This window comes from Nerophis lumbriciformis, linkage group LG14 (genome assembly GCF_033978685.3).
Source record: "Nerophis lumbriciformis linkage group LG14, RoL_Nlum_v2.1, whole genome shotgun sequence".
Taxonomy (NCBI): Eukaryota; Metazoa; Chordata; class Actinopteri; order Syngnathiformes; family Syngnathidae; genus Nerophis; species Nerophis lumbriciformis.
Window position 1 is genome coordinate 11,775,827 of NC_084561.2, and position 20,497 is coordinate 11,796,323.

The following is a 20,497-nucleotide window of genomic DNA, read 5'->3' on the forward strand; positions in this document are numbered from 1 at the left end:
AACAAGGGAAAAAAATACAAAACTTAGGGGTATTTTACTTGAACTAAGCAAAATTATCTGCCAATAGAACAAGAAAATTTGGCTTGTCAAGACTTTCCAAAACAAGTAAAATTAGCTAACCTCAATGAACCCCAAAATACCTCAAAATCAGTATATTCTCACTAATAACAAGTGCACTTTTCTTGATAGAAAAAACAAATATGAGACCTTTTTTCTCAATATGTTGAAAAATATTCTTAAATTAAGTCAATGCTAGTGCCATTTTCTTGACATAATAAAGTGTCCTCTGCATTACATTTCTTGAAACCAGCAAACGTATACTAAAAACTAGTTTATTGTTCTTAATGGAAAGACAACAAGGCAACCGCTTGTTACTCTCGGTGTCTCCTAGCTGCTCAGGCAAATCATATTGTCTAAAAAGGCATTTTTCCATCGATAACATGACATCATCGCGCCAAATGTGTGCTTTTTCAGTCAATTAGTGGGCAAGGAATACATATATTATTTATATATATATATATACAATACGAAGGTCCTGAGTAGTCTTGGGATCAATCCCGGGCTCGGGATCTTTCTGTGTGGAGTTTGCATGTTCTCCCCGTGACTGCGTGGGTTCTCTCCGGGTACTCCGGCTTCCTCCCACCTCCAAAGACATGCACCTGGGGATAGGTTGATTGGCAACACTAAATTGGCCCTAGTGTGTGGATGTGAGTGTGAATGTTGTCTGTCTATCTGTGTTGGCCCTGCGATGAGGTGGCGACTTGTCCAGGGTGTACCCCGCCTTCCGCCCGATTGTAGCTGAGATAGGCTCCAGCATCCCCCGCGACCCCAAAGGGAATAAGCGGTAGAAAATGGATCAATGGATGGATATATATATATATATATTTACAGCCCGGCCCCTGGCCAATTTTTTTTTATTATAATATTGAAGAATTTATCTGAATGTGCATGAACTATTTCTGTTCAAAATTGTTTGAAATGTCAAATGTTTAAATATTAACTGTCAGTTTACTGTACTGTGCCAACTGTACTACTATAAGAGTACCGTATTTTCCGCACTATTAGCCGCACCTAAAAACCACAAATTTACTCAAAAGCTGACAGTGCGTCTTTTAACCCGGTGCGCTTTATATATGGATAAATATTAAGATTCATTTTCATAAAGTTTAGGTCTCGCAACTTCGGTAAACAGCCGCCATCTTTTTTCCCGGTAGAACAGGAAGCGCTTCTTCTTCTACGCAAGCAACCGCCAAGGTAAGCACCCGCCCCCATAGAACAGGAAGCGCTTCTTCTTCTACTGTAAGCAACCACCCGCCCGCGTAGAAGAAGAAAAAGCGCGTGGATATCACCGTACGTTTCATTTCCTTTGTGTGTTTACATCTGTAAAGACCACAAAATGGCTCCTACAAAGCGACAAGGATCCGGTTCATGAAAAGACGCAATCTCTCCATCCGCACACGGATTACTACCGTATTTCACAGCAACTGATATTCCTGTGAACCGCACTGTGGATACAACGGGAGCACGTACGGTGAATATTCGCACCACAGGGAATGAGAAGTCATCCTTCACTGTGGTTCTAGCTTGCCATGCTAATGAAACTTCCACCCATGATGATATTCAAAAGGAAGACCTTGCCAAAAGAGACCTTTCCAGCCGGCGTCATCATAAAAGCTAACTCGAAGGGATGGATGAAGAAAAGATGAGCGAGTGGTTAAGGTAAGTTTAAGTTTACGCGAAGAGGCCGGGTGGCTTTTTTCACGCAGCTCTGTCCATGTTGATATACGTATGTTTGTGATTGCACATTTGCGTACATTTTGGAAGTGAACAGAGTTGTTAGAACGCTGGTTTTTAATATATTATTAAAGTTTGACTGACCTATCTGACTGATTTTTTGACATTCCTTTAGCGCAGTTAGATGCGGCTTACAACACCGGGCGGCTTATAGGTGGACAAAGTTTTGAAATATGCCGTTCATTGAAGGCGCGGCTTTTAACCCAGGGCGCCTTATGGTGCGGAAAATACGGTACATCTTTTCTATTGTTTCATTGAAAATACAACAGCAAAGTCCATTTGGCTGTCATCTGTTTTAATTATGAGACACAATTGTATCAAAGTCATGATTTTTTTTATTTCATGCTTGAAATAAGAAATAATTACTTTAAAAAAGTAGTTTTATACTTGTGAGTGTTGATGACACAGCTTTGCAACAGTTGATATTCTAGTTTCAAGCATGTTTTACTCAATATAGGTCATCAAATCTCAGCAACAAGCTGTAATATCTTACTGAGATCATTTAGGACCAAAACCCTTAAAACAAGTAAAACACTCAAACATAAAATCTGCTTAGTGAGAAGAATTATCTTATCAGACAGAAAATAAGCAAATATCACCCTTATTTGAGATATTTAATCTTACTTAGATTTCAGTTTTTGCAGTGTATAAACAAGATGGAATGCTGGAGAACAGCAAAAACTCTCACGGGAGAAGCGTCCAAAATGCATCAGCCTCCATGGGGCCCTAAGCAAAATTTGATTTGGGGACCCTCTATTTCTGCCAATAATATTGATTGCTGATCATCATCATCATCATCAATCTGTATTGCATACCTTAAGATCCATTAAACATATAAAACACAATACAAAACATTAAAAACAAAACAATAAAACATAAAGCCCAAATGTCAGTTTCTGACATACAAATATGATTCCACAGTCCAGATGAGTACTTAACAGAACCGCGGCCAGGGTTCGTTATCACAGTGATTATCTCATTTTCAGACTCAGATGCCCGACACATAAACGTATACATAAGGTTGCGTAGCAACGCTGAGAAAGTGGGCACCGCAATACTAACAAATCTTGGAATTCCCAGGAGCAGCCTCATACAATCATTATAAGCAACCTGCAGCTTCATTCACACACCTACTATAAACTCATTGTGGCTCTGGCAGTGTTGTTTACATGATCCTATTATTAGCATGTCTTTACATATGACACGTCATTTATAAATACATGCTGGTGGCCCAGTTAAGAACATAAATAATACCAATGCAATAATAACACAAAGAGTACCGATGAATGAATGATGTCCAGGGTGCCATATATGGTTCCTAATTTCAAAATGTAGAGCATTCAGCTACAAGAGTGGCCTGGGGTTGAACGTTCCAAGTGATAACGCTTCGTATTTACAGTAAAAGTGTCATCTTGTCTCATCAGTCTTTTACATATTCGTCTTAAATTACCTGTTTTTATTTTTAACTAATTGTTATTATTCAACGTTTACATTCTAACGAGAGAGCACGGTCCCAAGTAAAACATTTTGTGTGTTAAACATACATACTGCTTCGGTTGATTATTTTTTGTTTAAAAAAAAAAAAAAAAAAAAAAAAGTGCTAAAATAATTTGTTATGCAAGAAGCAATTAAGTGCAACAATAAAATCACTCAGAAAAATGCAAAAGTAACAAATTAAAATTGTGCAAAATCAAACCGAATTAAATAAAATTGCAAGCAAACACTTACCGTATTTTTCGGAGTATAAGTCGCACCGGAGTATAAGTCGCACCTGCCGAAAATGCATAATAAAGAAGGAAAAAAACATATATAAATCGCACTGGAGCCCGGCCAAACTATGAAAAAAACTGCGACTTATAGTCCGAAAAATACGGTAAATAATATTAATGAACAGAGTTACCAGAAACAAGGTTACAAAAAGGGTTTAAATGAAAATGTAGGTGTGTAAAATAAATACATTTGATCCATTTATGAATAAATAAATAAATAAATATATAAATACATATACATATACATATACATAAATAAATACTTTAAAAAATTTTTTCCTGAGGGAACTCTCCTGAAAGAATCAATAAAGTACTATCTATCTATCTATCTATCTATCTATCTATCTATCTATCTATCTATCTATCTATCTATCTATCTATCTATCTATCTATCTATCTATCTATCTATCTATCTATCTATCTATCCATCCATCCATCCATCCATCCATCCATCCATCCATCCATCCATCCATCCATCCATCCATCCATCCATCCATCCATCCATCCATCAAAATCACTACACCTATTATTCTAATATTTATTACAACTCTGTGTGCTGTCTCAGAGGGATCTGTGATCACGTTTACACAGATGTTTCTACAAATAACCCAGCTAACCATTTTGGTCCCCAAAACGTTGTGATTACGTTAGGCTTTTTGGACAATTAACTTTACCTAAAGGGTGCATTTGGGTTGATTTTTGGTTCCATATTGGTGGAACCAAACGGCAAGCATTTTTTTGGTTCCCGAAGCGTTACTGTTAGAATAATTGTATCTAAGTTATCACAAAAACGTTGTGTTTCAATGAGTTCCCGGCGAGAAGCCAAAACATGTCTTTGAACCTACCAAGAAGAAGGCTTGTAAAACTCCACTGTGTAGGGGGGGAAGCAACATGAAGGTGTTCTGTTTCTTTCATGTATTGTAATCAACAGAAATATATTGTCTTGACCCAAGAACTACAAAAGCGAAGAGGAAGCAGGACCAGACTCCCCTCCAGGCACTGCTTCTTTGAACTGTTTTACGACCTTCTCTGTGAACTGTTTACGACCTTTTCTTTTGAACTGTTCCATAACCAAAGGCAACGCTGTTTACGACCCACGTCCCTTTGGAAGCAGCTGTTGCCATGTGGTCAGGGAAGGTCCAAATAAAAGAAGGAGGCGTGCAATCTTTTGGCAGAGCGTAATGCTTTATAAATAAAGTTGATTTGATTTGATTTGAATGACACTTTACAAGGGTACAGATGTACACGTTTCTCCTCACTGAGCCAAATTGAATTCTGTCTCTGTTTGATTTTTTTGCTTCTTGTCCTGTTTAATAAATGTCATCGGTGTTTGAACCTGACAGTTACGTTCTTTGATTGTTACCGGAAAATCAATGGAAAAACAGTACAGCCTTTATTTTTACATAAAATTCAAGCGACTGGGCTACCAGTTTTTTACTGTAAAATCTACATCTGTTTTTACAGTGCATTACTGTAAATGGCAAACAGTACCACTTTTATTTTTACAGTAAAATGCTGCCAATTGTTTATTTTTTTTCTTGTAAAATCTATGGTTGTTCTTTTGACAGTGCAATACTGTAAATGTAAAATACTTGAAATACATTTTAAGGCTAGGGCCTGATTTTGCAAGATCCAAATACCACATGATAAAAAGCATGTGCAAACAATAGAATAGCGTGGACTATTAGTGGGCATGTTGCGAGTGATCTACCAAGACTGCGTGTGAATTTGAAAATGAGGATTTTGCCTGCACTAATGGGGTTGTTACCACAGAGACACTCATTTACCGCACATTCATGTTATTATGCTCCTACCGGTGGCGTTTTGCTTTGCTTTTAAACAATCAGGAGATGTCTACCACTCAATGGGCATTTCACAAACAGTTTTAAAGTGCATCTACATTGAACATTTTTTTTTCTTCCTTTTTTTTAATGCTGAAAGTGCATGGGCGTGAATATTAAAAAAAAAAAAAAAAAAAAAAAAAAAAAAAAGCACTATAGGACAACAAACACATTAAATGCATTTGTTTTAATCAGCCCCTAAGTAACCCGGCATGCACTGTACAACGATAAAAGGATGCTCCTACCTGTGTGCGATGTGTTGAACCAGCAGCACACATCTACAATCTAAATCTGTAAACATATATATATACTGTATATAAATCATTTTAAAATAAAACGCCAAAAGAGTCTAACATGCGTTATTTTTTTTTACTTTTTTTAAAATCCAGTAGGTATAAAATTATAAAATTAGGTTGCTGAATAGAGGATATGTCTAATATTTTTTTTCTGACAGTCCAAATTTGTTCACACACACACACACACACACACACACACACACACACACACACACACACACACACACACACACACACACACACACACACACACACACACACACACACACACACACATGCACACACACACACACACACACACACACACACACACACACACACACACACACACACACACACACACACACACACACACACACACACACACACACACACACAGTTGTGGTCAAACGTTTACATACATTTGTAATAAATTCCAATAAATTCTACAACTCTTATTTTTTTGTGATAAAGTGATAGGACCACAGAACTTTCCTCCAGAAGGTCTTATCTTTGTCTGTGTGATGTCAGATGAAACAAAAAATGAGCTGTTTGGCCACAATACCCAGCAATATGTTTGGAGGAGAAAAGGTGAGGCCTTTAATCCCAGGAACATCATACCTACCGTCAAGCATGGTGGTGGTAGTATTATGCTCTGGGCCTGTTTTGCTGCCAATGGAACTGGTGTTTTAAATAGGACAATGAAAAAGGAGGCTTACCTCCAAATTCTTCAGGACAACCTAAAATCATCAACCCGGAGGTTGGGTCTTGGGCGCAGTTGGGTGTTCCAACAGGACAATGACCCCAAACACATGTCAAAAGTGGTAAAGGAATGGCTTAAACAGGCTAGAATTAAGGTTTTAGAATGGCCTTCCCAAAGTCCTGACTGGGAAGGCCATTCAGCATTGTCCAACGTGTGGACAATGCTAAAGAAACAAGTCAATGTCAGAAAATCAACAAATTTAGCTGAACTGCACCAATTTTGTCAAGAGGAGTGGTCAGAAATTCAACCAGAAGCTTGTGGATGGCTACCAAAAGCGCCTTATTGCAGTGAAACTTGCCAAGGGACATGTAAGCAAATATTAACATTGCTGTATGTATACTTTTGACTCAGCAGATTTTCTCACATTTTCAGTAGACCCATAATAAATTCATAAAAGAACCAAACTTCATGAAATGATTTTTTGTGACCAAGTATGTGCTCCAATCACTCTATCACAAAAAAATAAGAGTTGTAGAAATTATTGGAAACTCAAGACAGCTCTCTCAGTGTCCTCGTGTGGGTGTGTTTCTACTCCCAGCCGCCGTCCCTCGTCATGGCCCTGGCCGCTGCTGATAAAGGCGACAGGTGATTAGATCATCATCCCCAGCTGGGCAATCTACTCACCTGTCAGCTGGGCTTCGAAGCCGGGCCATACACACTCCATTCCCGCAGGAGGCGCGCCAACCACGCCCCCCTCCACAATTATGTTCTTTACAAGTGTATGTAAACTTTTGACCACGACTTTATATATATATATATATATTACATAACAATTATTTTCTGATTGTCATTTTGCACGTACTTTTCAGATGAATAGAGTTTGCAAAACGGTGATCAAAATTGATAAATCACATGTTGTATATTTGCATTTTCTCTCCCCAGTATTGTGGCCGTTTTGATGATGAGCCTATATCGGGGGTCAGCAACCGCATGCAGCTCTTTGGTGCCGCCCTAGTGGCTCCCTGGAGCATTTTTAAAAAAGTATTGAAAATGGAAAAAGATGGGGAGGAAATATTTTTTTTGTTTTAGTATGTTTTTTGTTTGAGGACAAACATGACACAAACCTTCCCAATTGTTCGAAAACTGTTTAATATGTTTGTGTGTATGTTTCACCGATGAGAGTATTTGCCGAACATCGTTTTGTCCTACTAATTTCGGCGGTTCTTGAACTCACCACAGTGTGGACTGTGATGCAACAGTTTGTTTACATGTACAATATTCCACTCCGATGTCTCATTTTGTCCACCAAACGTTTTATACTGCGTGCCAATGCACAAAGGTGAGCTTTGTTCTTGTCGGAGTGCTAATCAGGCATATTTGGTCAGTGCATGACTGCAAGCTAATCAATGCTAACATGCTATTTACTAATGTTACTAATGTTTTTTAATGTAAAAATGTGTAGAATATTAAATTTCAACATTTCTGTCAACGAAGATTTGCTTGAGCCTGCGACACAGTCATTTTGATAGTAGGCTATTATAGCTAGACACTTACATCATGTGTTGCCTTCATTATAACACTTATGTACATACGGCTTTTCATTTTTTGCGGCTCCAGACAGACTTGTTATTTGTATTTTTGGTCATGTATGGCTCTTTCAATGTTTTGGGTTGCAGACCCCTGGCCTATATCCATCCATCCATTTTCTACTTTTTAATCGATCAGCTTTGCGTGTGCTATCAAGTTTGCACGTGTTTCAGAACACACACACCCTTAGTAAATCAGCCAGTTTTTCTACGTAAAATTAGGGTCAGTGTTTTTACGACGCATTACTTTAAAATGTAAAAACCGTACCACTGTTTTCATCACGGTACAATTCTGGCAACTGAGCTGCCAGTTTTTTCACCGTAAAATCTACCGACTCTGTTTCACAGTGTACGACAACTGAGATTTTTGCCCAAAATGTTCGCCATAAACTGAATGAAACTAAATCAACTGTCGAGTGTTTCATCGAATATCACAACTGTTCAGGACGCCACGTGTCATGATGGCGTCACGCCGCGTCCTTGACAAATTATTTCACACCCACCCGGCTGTGAAAACGTGGGATTTTATTTTCAGCCTTGCCTGCAAGGACGACAAAAAGTGATAACGCTGGCGGAAAGAAGCATCCAAATGAAGATGGCACAAATCCATTGACACATAATGAATTGCCTCACCCGACAGAATTAGGGACGACACTCGCTGTCTAACAACCTTGCAGGGTAAAAAAAACATGCGGTTTATTGTTGCGGACGTATCACAACAAGCATTCTTGTCAATCAATCAGTCAATCAAAGTTGACTTATATAGCCCGAAATCACGAGTGTCTCAAAGGGCTGCACAAGCCACAACGACAGCCTCGGCTCAGATGCCACATCAGGGCAAGGAAAAACTCAACCCAATGGGATACAATGAGAAACCTTGGAGGGGATCGCGACCAGTGCAATGGACGTCAAGTGGATCTAACATAATAGTGTGAGAGTCCAGTCCATAGTGGATCTAACATAATAGTGGCGCTGCTGCCTACTGGCGCTGACGAGACGCGGGGCCGCCATCTTGGAGTGGTGATCCGCTCCACTCGGTGCAATTCATTTGGCAGGAGCAATGAACTGTCAGCGCATTTAATTAATCTTACCCCACTGAATACCACTGATTTTCACGCGTTTTTTTGTCATACGTGTAGCTATGATAAAGGACACATGTTTTGGCGTGTTTTATTATTCATAGTTTGCTTTAGATCAGGCGTGCCCAAAGTTTTAACTCCCAGGGGGAAAAGTGAGAATGCGCCAACGCGTCAGTCAGTTAAATTAGAATAGAATAGAATAGAATAGAATGGACTTTATTGTCATTATATTTGCATATAGCGAGATTAAGGACTCCAATTAAATTACACAACAGCTTTTTGCTCTGTTGAGGCAACAGGAGTTGTGTAAATCCTTCAGGGAGGGGAGGGGGCCGATGATTTTTTGTGCAGACTTTATGACCCTCTGAATCGCCTGTTTGTCTGCTTCAGTGCAGCTGGCGTACCACACGTATGCACTACGTCAGCAGGCTCTCGACAGCCGAGCGAAAGAAGGTCACCATCAGCTGCCTCTCCAGTCTGTTCTTCCTCAGCACCCTCAGGAAGTGGAGTCTCCGCTGGGCCTTCCGGATGACCGCAGTTGTATTTTGGGTCCAGGAGAGGTCAGCAGATATGAGGGTGCCGAGGAACTTGAAGGAGCTACTGCACTTTTTTGGGAGGAGAATTTTGCCTATCATTCACAATCCTTACATAAGATACGCCCATGTGTTTTTTGTTTTTATGCATTCTGACTAGTAAATAAATGTTAGCAAAAGTCAGCTAACAATGGGTTCAATGGTAGTCGTTCTATTCTTCCTATGAGCAGCTTTAAAAAACAACAACAACAACAATACTTTACTTTATAAGAGCCAACAATCATGACAAAACAATCACTTACTGTTCAATGTCTGCTCTCACTGGGATGCCCACTGTGAGGATGTTTATATCTTCCCGTTTAGATGAAGAATTAATCATAATCCTTGTAAAAAAAAAAAAATGTGGTGAAACAGAGCGTCTTTTCAGGTCTTTTTCCCAATTATAAGTTGACCAAGTTCTCGGTTTTTGTCCACATCCTCCTACTATCCAGGTGAGAGGCATGATTTACAATCAAGAACTAACTTTCACCAACTCAGTTAGATCTCTCTGATCAATGCCCCGCATAAAGCAGGTCCTCACGTTAGCGCTTATAATACCAATATCGCTACTACTTGGTTAATATTCAAATCACAACATGTAAATGGAGTATTGTTTGTGACTTTTTTGGATGTATCTTTAGTGGGTTATATGGTTGGCAATGACATCATGACTTCATGGCTCCTATTCGCTTCGTTGTAAGCTGACTTTTGTTCAACTTTATTTCCCCGGTAGAACACATAAAAAAAGACATATGTGTTGTTGTCAATCATAAGGATTGTGAAGTGTAGGCAAAATTCCAAAAAAATGCAGTTCCTCGTTAAAGTGCAAATTGTGAGGCTATTTTTTTCATTTCGTGACAGTTTTAAAAGAAAAAAACAATAGGGAATTCATTATTTGTCTTATTCAATTGTTTTTATTTCATCACCTCATAATTTTACTTGTACAGTATGGGAGTCCCAAAATGGTGATTATTTTAATTCGTTTTTCTTTTTGCTCATAATTAAAAATAAACAAGAATACAAATTATATATAAAAAATAATATTCGTTTTTTTTAATTAATTATTTTATTTTTTATTATTTAAAAAGAATAAGATCAAAACAATTGTCATGATCTCTTAAATCAATTAATATTAGTTTCTGTTATTTTATTTCTCCTGTCCGAGCGCTGGCTCCCTTATCTGTCCCTGATAAGCAATCAGGACACGCCTGTTCCTGGTTGCCAATCAGGATGCTTTTTTAAAATATTTTTATGGCTCATTTTGCTTTGTGCTGTGCTTTGTGCCTCCATGTTGCACAACTTTGCTCTTGTGACGTTTTGTGCACTCTCCTGTTGCACCGTTTTCGCTTATCAAACACACTTCACCTGCACTCCGCCTGCCGTCTCTGCATCTTGTGGTCACGGCTGACAGCACCCACACTCAACTGTAGCAGTGGACCATATCCATTTTTAAAGTAATTATGAACCAAGGCGACAAAAACATGCAATTAGGTGAGGAAAATAATAGTTTTACATGCATTTATCCACGCTGTCTATGTGGGGAAAGTCACACCAAGAGGGGGCGACGTTGACATTGTGACATTTTCAGGAGCAAAAAATACATAAGGGAAACATTTTTAGTGAAATTTCTGTGCTGTGCACGCTATCTGTCCTATATTCTTTCGTAGCCTCAACATCTAAATCATTCTTAAATTAATATTCCTGGTCTGAAGCTGCAGGGCGAATATCAACTTTAATAGGCACATAGTGTAATCATGTTTTATAATAATGTCCCACCACCGTTGCATCGTAATGCATCTTGTTTTTGTTTTTTCTCGGTTATGTTTTGCATGAATTAAACTTTCCCTCAAATAACTTATTCATAGCTCTTCTTATCTTTTTGCTGTGGATAAATAATTGAGTTTGCTTGTAAGAATACACATTTTGCCGCGTCTTGTACACTTTGATATTTCATTTTAAACTCCTTAATGCGGTTATTATCATTCTTAAAGGGCGTCATACTTCATATCATAGGGGCTTCATCTAATAACTTTTATATTCAGATACAGTCTACAGGGGGTATTTGCAGGGCAAACACGTTCCATTCTGGAACACTGGTGGACCTCATGTGGACAAAAAAACTAGATTTGAAAACATCTGCTCCCCGCCATAAAACCTTTAATATATACACAGCCAATGTTGTTGTTTTTTAAGTAAAATTGACTAGAATATAAGAAAAAAAGGCTTGTTGGAGACAAGTAGACGTCACGCCTCACACTTAACTGTCATGCAAGTGTAAAAAGAAGTTCAACGCTGTATGTTGAAACAGATCACTGCTTAGCAAAACGTTCCAGTTCGTTGGTCATAATCCGACATTTGCTTATGGCTAAAATGATTAAACATGAATGGGCACATGAAAAGTAATTTATTGAATTACTGAATATATATATATATATATATATATATATATATATATATATATATATATATATATATACAGTATATATGTATATACGTATTTAAATATATATATATATATATATATATTTAAATAAATATATATGTATATATATATATATATATTTAAGAATATATATATTTAAATATATATATATATATATATATATATATATATATGTATATATATTTAAATATATATATATATATATATATATATATATATATATATATATATATATATATATATATAAATAAATATATATAAATATATATATATATATATATATATATATTTAAATATATATAAATATATATACATATATATTTAAATACAAAACTTTGTATCAGCTTTGTATCATTGATAACTAAGTATATTATCATTAATTATTGGAATTTTTTATTTTTATCTATTTTTATTTTTTTTTACATATTTAGCGTGGTTTTTTCCTTCTGTAAGAATAGACTAATAATAATTAGAGTTTGTGACTGCATAACCTAGTATGTCAAAAATTCTGCCAGTACAAAAATATTCATGTTCAGTTGCACATTTAACATGTTTATTGTTGTTGTTGTAATTTTTTTAATTAATTAAATCATAGTTATATGTATTTTAATTTTGAGCGCTTTTAATATTTTAGATCGGGGGTGTCTAAACTTTTTCCACCGAAGGCCGCATACTGAAACGCCAAAATATGCAGGTGCCACTTTGATATATTTGTATTTAAAACAAATGCCTAAAATAGATGTACATATCTAAAGACAACACTTTGGTTATATGTGACTAAGTATACTATTATTAATTATTTGTTGGAAAATTTCAGCTTTTTTAATAACATTACAATTTTTTTCTTTTTTTTTTTCTTACATTTGTACTGTTATTTTTTCCCTTACAATATGCTGCGGGCCAACAAAATCGCAAATAGCCCCCCGGGCTGCACTTTGCACACCCCTGCTTTAGGGTAATCATGTTTGAAGTGTTTTTGGTCAACGATACTGAAAAAACAATAACTTTTTCTTATGTCCTTCGTGGTGTACATGAAGACCAGTTTTTTTAATAACTATACAATTATATAAATAGTTGATGTGACAAGTGCATTACAATGCATAAATGTTTGTGTGCATCCAATTAGTAAAATACCAAAACCAGGAAAGGTTAATCCTCAAGTGATCTTTTTAATGGTTTTTAATGTCCAATGTTAATATAAGTCAAATAAATAAATATGAAACAACTGATTTGGACTATACAGTAGATTGGTTGTTTAATCAGACCAGTAAAAAATATATGAATTAAATAATTGTGCAGTGTATTAAAAATACATTTCGTCGGTAAAAATGTATGGTTTTCACGAAAGACAATTATTAAATATGAAAACAACGCATATTTTATTTTTATGGGTTTCAGGAGGTTGTGGCACTCCCTAGTGGGCATAAATCATAACACATTCTTGCTATAGCGTCCCAGCATCTTAACAAACAGAAAAACTGCTTTAATTGTCTTAAAAAAAATATGATATAGCAAAATTGAGGTGTATAAATTAACGTGGATGGGATATCCAAAGCTAATATTGCAATACATTTCCATCAACAGATCCTAATTTTGACATTTGTCAACTGGAAAACACTTTTTTATCTCCCTTTATTGTTTCGAAATAAAAAAAACTTTTATAACAGGGTTATGATCTTTGTCGATATTCCGTCACAGTTTTCGTTGTAAATGCGATTCGTTTTGGTGCCTTAAAAAGTGTTTTGTACTGAAAGGTCATACCGGATATGGATGTTTGTACAGATGTTAATTGTTTGACCGAATCAGCGTCTCTTCACAGGCTGGCCAGTGGTCAAATCAGGGCTCTTTGACACGTATTACATGGTGAGTAAACGTTTTCATACCTTAGATAAAATATGACATTTGCGGTTACTGTCGTCGTGAACGTTCTGTTCGTAGAAGACTAACTCAAAATCACCTTTATAAATCACCGTTCCCCCCCCTAACGGAATCAAAATGCAGCGGACTTTAAACGGAAGTAAAACATGCACGGAGCTCTTCTGAATCGGTCCTTTTTTCAACACATAAGCAATGTAGTTATAGTTAGTCTAAAAAGTAACCCTTTAAGATATTAAAAAACATAAAAAAGTAATATCTGGCTTAGCTTAGTTACTCACTTTTAAAAGAAACTGCTGACCAGGGAAACCTGCTTGTGATTACTCGCAGGGGTGGGGGCGTGTGCAAAATGACGTCATCATACGGTTTGCATAATTCATGAATTTTCTTTTAAAAAAGGCTACAAAAATGCTATACATACATTTAAAAACAAATCTGTTATTAGTATTAACATATATTGAATATTGGGATTTCGTTTGCCAAATATGTAGACGGTCCTTTGAATTAGAGATGACAAAAAATAACTTTTGAGCTTTTTTATGGATAGTCTCCACAATGAAGTCAGTGTAAAACTAAGCACACAAAGGAAAGTACAGCAATACACAGATGAAGTACACATACATGTAGGAGTCACGTTAAATTAATAATGCAGTTTGGATGAAGGTTGAGCTCTAGAGATGTCCGATAATATCGGACAGCCAATATTATCGGCCGATAAATGCTTTAAAATGTAATATCGGAAATTATCGGTCAGTTTCAAAAAGTCAAATGTATGACTTTTTAAAACGCCACTGTGTACACGGACGTAGGGAGAAGTACAGAGCGCCAATAAACCTTAAAGGTACTGCCTTTGCATGCCGGCCCAATCACAAAAATATCTACGGCTTTTCACACACACAGACTAATGTTGAGCTAGCAGTACTAGAATTAGGGATGTCCCGATCCAGGTTTTTGCACTTCCGATCCGATACCGATATTGTTTTTGCACTTCCGATCCGATACCGATACTGACCGATACCGATACTGGCCTATCCGACCGAGCATGTATTAAAGTTTAAAGTTATTTAGCCTACTTAGTTGTCAGAATCATGTTGAAAAGGGTTTTAGTACTCTTGATAACAACTAGCCAGCTGAATTAGGGGAGTTTGAATAATACACAATGGTTGGTAACAAGAAACTGACCTGTTTATTCAAGGATCAACACAAAATAGACAAAATTATACATGACAAACAGAAATGGCATCATTGAAACTAGGGCTGGGCGATATGGCCTTTTTTTAATATTGCGATATTTTAAGGCCATATTGCGATACACGATATATATCTCGATATTTTGCCTTAGCCTTGAATGAACACTTGATGCATATAATCACAGCAGTATGATGATTCTATGTGTTTTGATTGATTGATTGAGACTTTTATTAGTAGGTTGCACAATGAAGTACATATTCCGTACAATTGACCACTAAATGGTAACACCCGAATAAGTTTTTCAACTTGTTTAAGTCGGGATTCCACTTAAATTGATTCATGATACAGATATATACTATCAGATATATACTATCATCATAATAGTCTTCACACAAGATAATCACATTGAATTATTTACATTATTTATAATCCAGGGTGTGGAGAGGGGCACCTGATGTAAGTGTCAAAAAGACAGCCAAAAGAGTTTGATATGAGAATAAATCTAAAGTTAAAATATAGGGTAGAAATGCACCCATATGCAGGAAATGTAGTCTTGATTTTCAAAATTTTCTTTAAAGGCTTGCATGTCTACATTAAAACATTCTTCTTCATACTGCATTAATATATGCTACTTTTAAACTTTCATGCAGAGAAGGAAATCACAACTAAAAAAATCACGAATTTTTTCATACGGTGTTGATCTGGAAATTTTTGCCTCGGCATTTTGATGGTGTGGGCGTGTGGCACCGAATGGAGATAAGCGTCTCGAAAGACGTTACAATATTTGAACAATGATGACGAAAACTGTTTTCTCTGTCGTGTCCGTGTGTCGAAAATTGTTATGCGCTTATTTTTTTATTTGATTTTGTGCGTGGCATATAATTGCTATGCGCAGAGGACGTTTGAGCAGTGCGCAATTGCACAAGCGCGCACCTTAGAGAGAACGTTGGTCACACGGCTGCGCTAGCATCACAGCTAACGTTAGCCATTCTGCTACCTCTCTGCTGGGAGAGGACGTATACGTATGTGACGTATGACGTTACAGTATGTGACGTGTGTCGTGACAGTATGTGACGTATGACGTGACAGTATGTGACGTGTGTAAGAAGGTGCGCTTGCTGTCTGTGAGAGGGAGACACAGGAAAGAGTGAGAAAAGCCTGTCGTGTAATGCCAGCAGCTAAAAGCAACTGCGTGAGAATCCACAGACCTGTGGATGTGTTGAAGGTGTGCTGGAAAATGCGGAATGTAAATTAGGGAGCAGCAGAAAAGTGGAATGTATTATTTAAATAGGTGCGTTGGAAAACACGGAGCGGAGTTTTTTTTTTAACTGGATCTGGATGGACATTTTCCCATGCCTTGCCGATACGCATTTTTTGGCAAATATCGGCGGCCAATCCGATCCAAATATCGGGTCGGGACATCCCTAACTAGAATAATGTTGTACAAAGGCAAAAACATGTAAAAAGTGCATAAAGTAGCACAGTAGCTAAAGACAGCATTGCTGTGTTGACTGAAAGAGTGCAAGAGATAGACAAGCGAGCCCACGAAGACAAGGTTTACACAAAAGCATATTTTTATTCGGTCTGCGGTTTGTAAATCGAAAAGTTCCTACAATAAGGGATTCATAAATTGCGGTTCCACTGATACACTGTACAAATAACTGATTTCTTTGTTTCCAGCAAGATGGCAGAGCAGCATGCCAAGCCCAAAGTCAGCCAGTGTGTGGCTGCAGAGCTGATGAAAAAACACTACAACCTGACTCCCTCAGAAATGCGCTATCTGCCCAGCTACGATGACCAGAACTTCTATGTTGCGACCGTCGAAGGGGGCCAGTACGTGTTGAAGATTATGAATTCGGAGGACAGCAAGGACCCCACCCTGTCAGAACTGCAGACTTACGCCATGGCCTTCATGCATGAGAATGGACTTCCTACCCAAACAGCTCTGAGGACAACCACGGGACAGGACATGTTCCTGGAAGACATGGGTAGGAGAACAGTCACTTACAATACCTAGTGTATATATATATATATATATATATATATATATATATATATATATATATATATACACACAGGACTGTCTCATAAAATTAGAATATTGTGATAAAGTTCTTTATTTTCTGTAATGCAATTAAAAAAACAAAAATGTCATACATTCTGGATTCATTACACATCAACTGAAATATTGCAAGCCTTTTATTATTTTAATATTTTTGATTATGGCATACAGCTTAAGAAAACTCAAAAATCCCATCTCAAAAAATTTTAATATTTCCTCAGACCAAGTAAAAAAAAAAGATTTATAACAGCAAAACAAAATCAAACATTTGAAAATGTCAATTAATGTACTCAGTACTTGGTTGGGAATCCTTTTGCACGAATTACTGCATCAATGCGGCGTGGTGTGGAGGCTATCAGCATTGCTGAGGTGTTATGGATGCCCAGGATGCTTCAATAGCGGCCTTTTTGCATTATTGTTGAAAAGCTCCATGGAGATGATGATTTCATTATCCAGCATGAATTGGCACCTGCCCACAGTGCCTAAACGACCAGTAACTGGTGTACTGACCATGGCATTACTGTCCTCGATTGGCCTGCCAACTCCCCTGACCTGAACCCCATAGAGAATTTGTGGGGTATTGTGAAGAAGAAGTTGAAAGTGTAAGTGTGGGCTTTAGTTGATATAACAATTCTACGGCGGGGGTGCAGGAGGCGGGGCTACTGGAGCCTCAGCCAGTGCGTCTTTTGCAGCCGTTTTATGATCGCTCAGCACAAGAAATATGTTACACACATACAGTTGTTGACAAAATACACTGTACATTATATACCTCTGCTAACTAAACTATGGAAATGTATAATATAGTTCATATAGCAATACGGTCTCACTGCACAGCAGGCCAGCAGTTAGCCGAGTCCGGAATCCATGTTGAGGCACTGAGTGACGTGCCTCAACTGGCTGCTGTTCACCGCACCGTCTCTTCTCAGTATTTGAACGGCAAATGTGAAAATTCAGCGATTTTGAATAAAAATAATCTAAAACTGGTGAAGTTAAATGGAAAATAACTTTATAGTATAATCACTGGATACATATAACAATTTAATTTTTTTTTTTTCTTTTTACATTTTTTTTCTTTCCATCATGGCAGGTGAGGCCCCGCCTCACCTGCCTCTAGTGACTGCACGTCACTGATATACACAGACATATGTTCAACCATCCATATATATATATATATATATATATATATATATATATGTATATATATATATATATATATATATCAGGGGTCACCAACCTTTTTGAAACCAAGAGCTACTTCTTGGGTACTGATTAATGCGAAGGGCTACCAGTTTGATACACACTTAAATAAATTGCCAGAAATAGCCAATTTGCTCAATTTACCTTTAACTCTATGTTATTATTAATAATTAATGATATTTATCTTTGTGGAAACACTGATCATCTTAATGATTTATCACAATAAATATATATAGAAACAGATAAATATCAATGTGCAACACTTTATTTTTATATTTTCTCTAAGTGCACATTTTTCAAATTGAACATTTTCAAATGATGACTTCTAAGACAGTCTTGTGAAATCACAATATCCCATTTTAACTAGCTAGCCACTAACATTTTTTAACAAATCATGAATTACTTTGCACCATGTTTGTACGAATAATAACTCATGTAAAATACAAAAGTCAACTCTCAAATTTTTTAATAAATCATGTCACACTTTGAACTGGACACCAAATCTGTTGTCTGTTTATTTGTCAGTTAGTGAAGACAAAGTATTTTAAATATTTTCTTGGATTTTCACATTCTATTTGAGTTTTGTCTCTCTCAGAATTAAAAATGTCGAGCAAAGCGAGACCAGCTTGCTAATAAATAAATACAATTTAAAAAATAGAGGCAGCTCACTGGTAAGTGCTGCTACTTGAGCTATTTTTAGAACAGGCCAGCGGGCGACTCATCTGGTCCTTACGGGCTACCTGGTGCCCGCGGGCACCGTGTTGGTGACCCCTGATATATATGTATCCACTAAGCTGCGCCTCCCACATTCATTCAGACCAAAACAAGCTGCTGAGACAGAAGCAACATGTGAATCTATAGCTTCTACAGCAGTGTTTTCAAACCTTTTTTGAGCCAAGGCACATTTTTTTCATAAAAAAAATACGGAGGCACACCACCAGCAGAAAGGGTTAAAAAATGAAACTCCACCAGGTTGTCAAGCCTTATTTTGAGGTTGTTGTTGTTTCATGTGTGTAGTGCTTTAGTTTCTGTCTTGCGCTGTTAATTTGGTGACCCTTCCTGTTTTGTTGGTGTTCTCCTGTAGCAGCGTCACGCCTTCTTTTGAGTTCTATTGCCCGCACCTGCTTTGTTTTCGCAATCAAGACTATTTAAGTTGTGCGTACGCTATCCTTCTTTGTGGGGACACTGTTGATTGTGGACGCCGTCTCTCCGCTCCACACGCTGTAAGTTTTTGCTGTCGTCCAGCATTCGGTTCTTGTTTACTTTGTAGCCAGTTCAGTTTTACTTCTGTTTTGCATAGCCATCCCTATGCTTCAGTGCCCTTTCCTAGTGGGACTTTCCTTTTGCTCATTTTTGGTTTAAGCGTTACATACCTTTTACATACCAAAAAAGGTTGAAAAACACTGCACTAGACAACAGCACATTATTACAATTATTGATTTGCAAAAAATATTTTTTGGACCAATTAGGTGAAGTTGCATGACTTCCCACGGCACACCAGACAATATCTCACGCCGCGGCACAGTGGTTGAAAAACACTGTTCTACAGGTCGTTGCAACATGGCTAATGCCTCAAATATACCTGAAATCGAAGATCCTCCACCATCATTCAGATCAGGCGTGTAGAACTACTTTGGTTTTTGTGTTGCGTATGACCTTGATGGCTAGCGTGCCGTGGACAAAAATACAACGGCACGTCGCAAGTGTCCCACAACGATAAATTACAACAGTGGAAATACAACAAACATGACAACACGTTTACGCCGACATCGCCCCAATGCAGAAATAGGTGGAACCAAACAAAAACAAGGAGCGACAACACAGACTAGAGGGCAAAATAAATCGATCAGGCGATTGCTACTTTTAAAAGTTAAAAAAGTTTAAGTACCACTGATAGTCACACACACACTAGGTGTGGAGAAATTACTCTCTGCGTTTGACCCATCACCTTGTTCCACCCCCTGGGAGGTGAGGGGAGCAGTGAGCAGCAGCGGTGGCTGCGCCCGGGAATCATTTAGATTAGATTAGATTAGATTTATTGGTCCCCTTGGGGAAATTCATTGTCACTTGAACTGCTTGATTTAACCCCCAATTCCAACCCTTGATGCTG

General features: G+C 37.4%; 1 protein-coding gene across 3 annotated transcripts in view; it reads left to right on the top strand.

Annotated features, from left to right (window-relative positions):
- Positions 1-20,497, top strand: part of hykk.2 (hydroxylysine kinase, tandem duplicate 2) — a 53,077-nt gene that overhangs the window by 26,662 nt on the left and 5,918 nt on the right. Inside the window, exons 1-2 of one of the 3 annotated variants that reach the window (XM_061976408.1) lie at positions 13,812-13,925; positions 16,809-17,116. In XM_061976408.1, coding sequence (XP_061832392.1) covers positions 16,813-17,116 — 304 coding nt within the window. In that variant the 5' untranslated portion in view covers positions 13,812-13,925; positions 16,809-16,812. Of the gene's footprint in view, positions 1-13,811; positions 13,926-16,808; positions 17,117-20,497 lie in introns of those variants that run through there. The other 2 variants (XM_061976407.1, XM_061976409.1) reach the window with 2 other exon arrangements.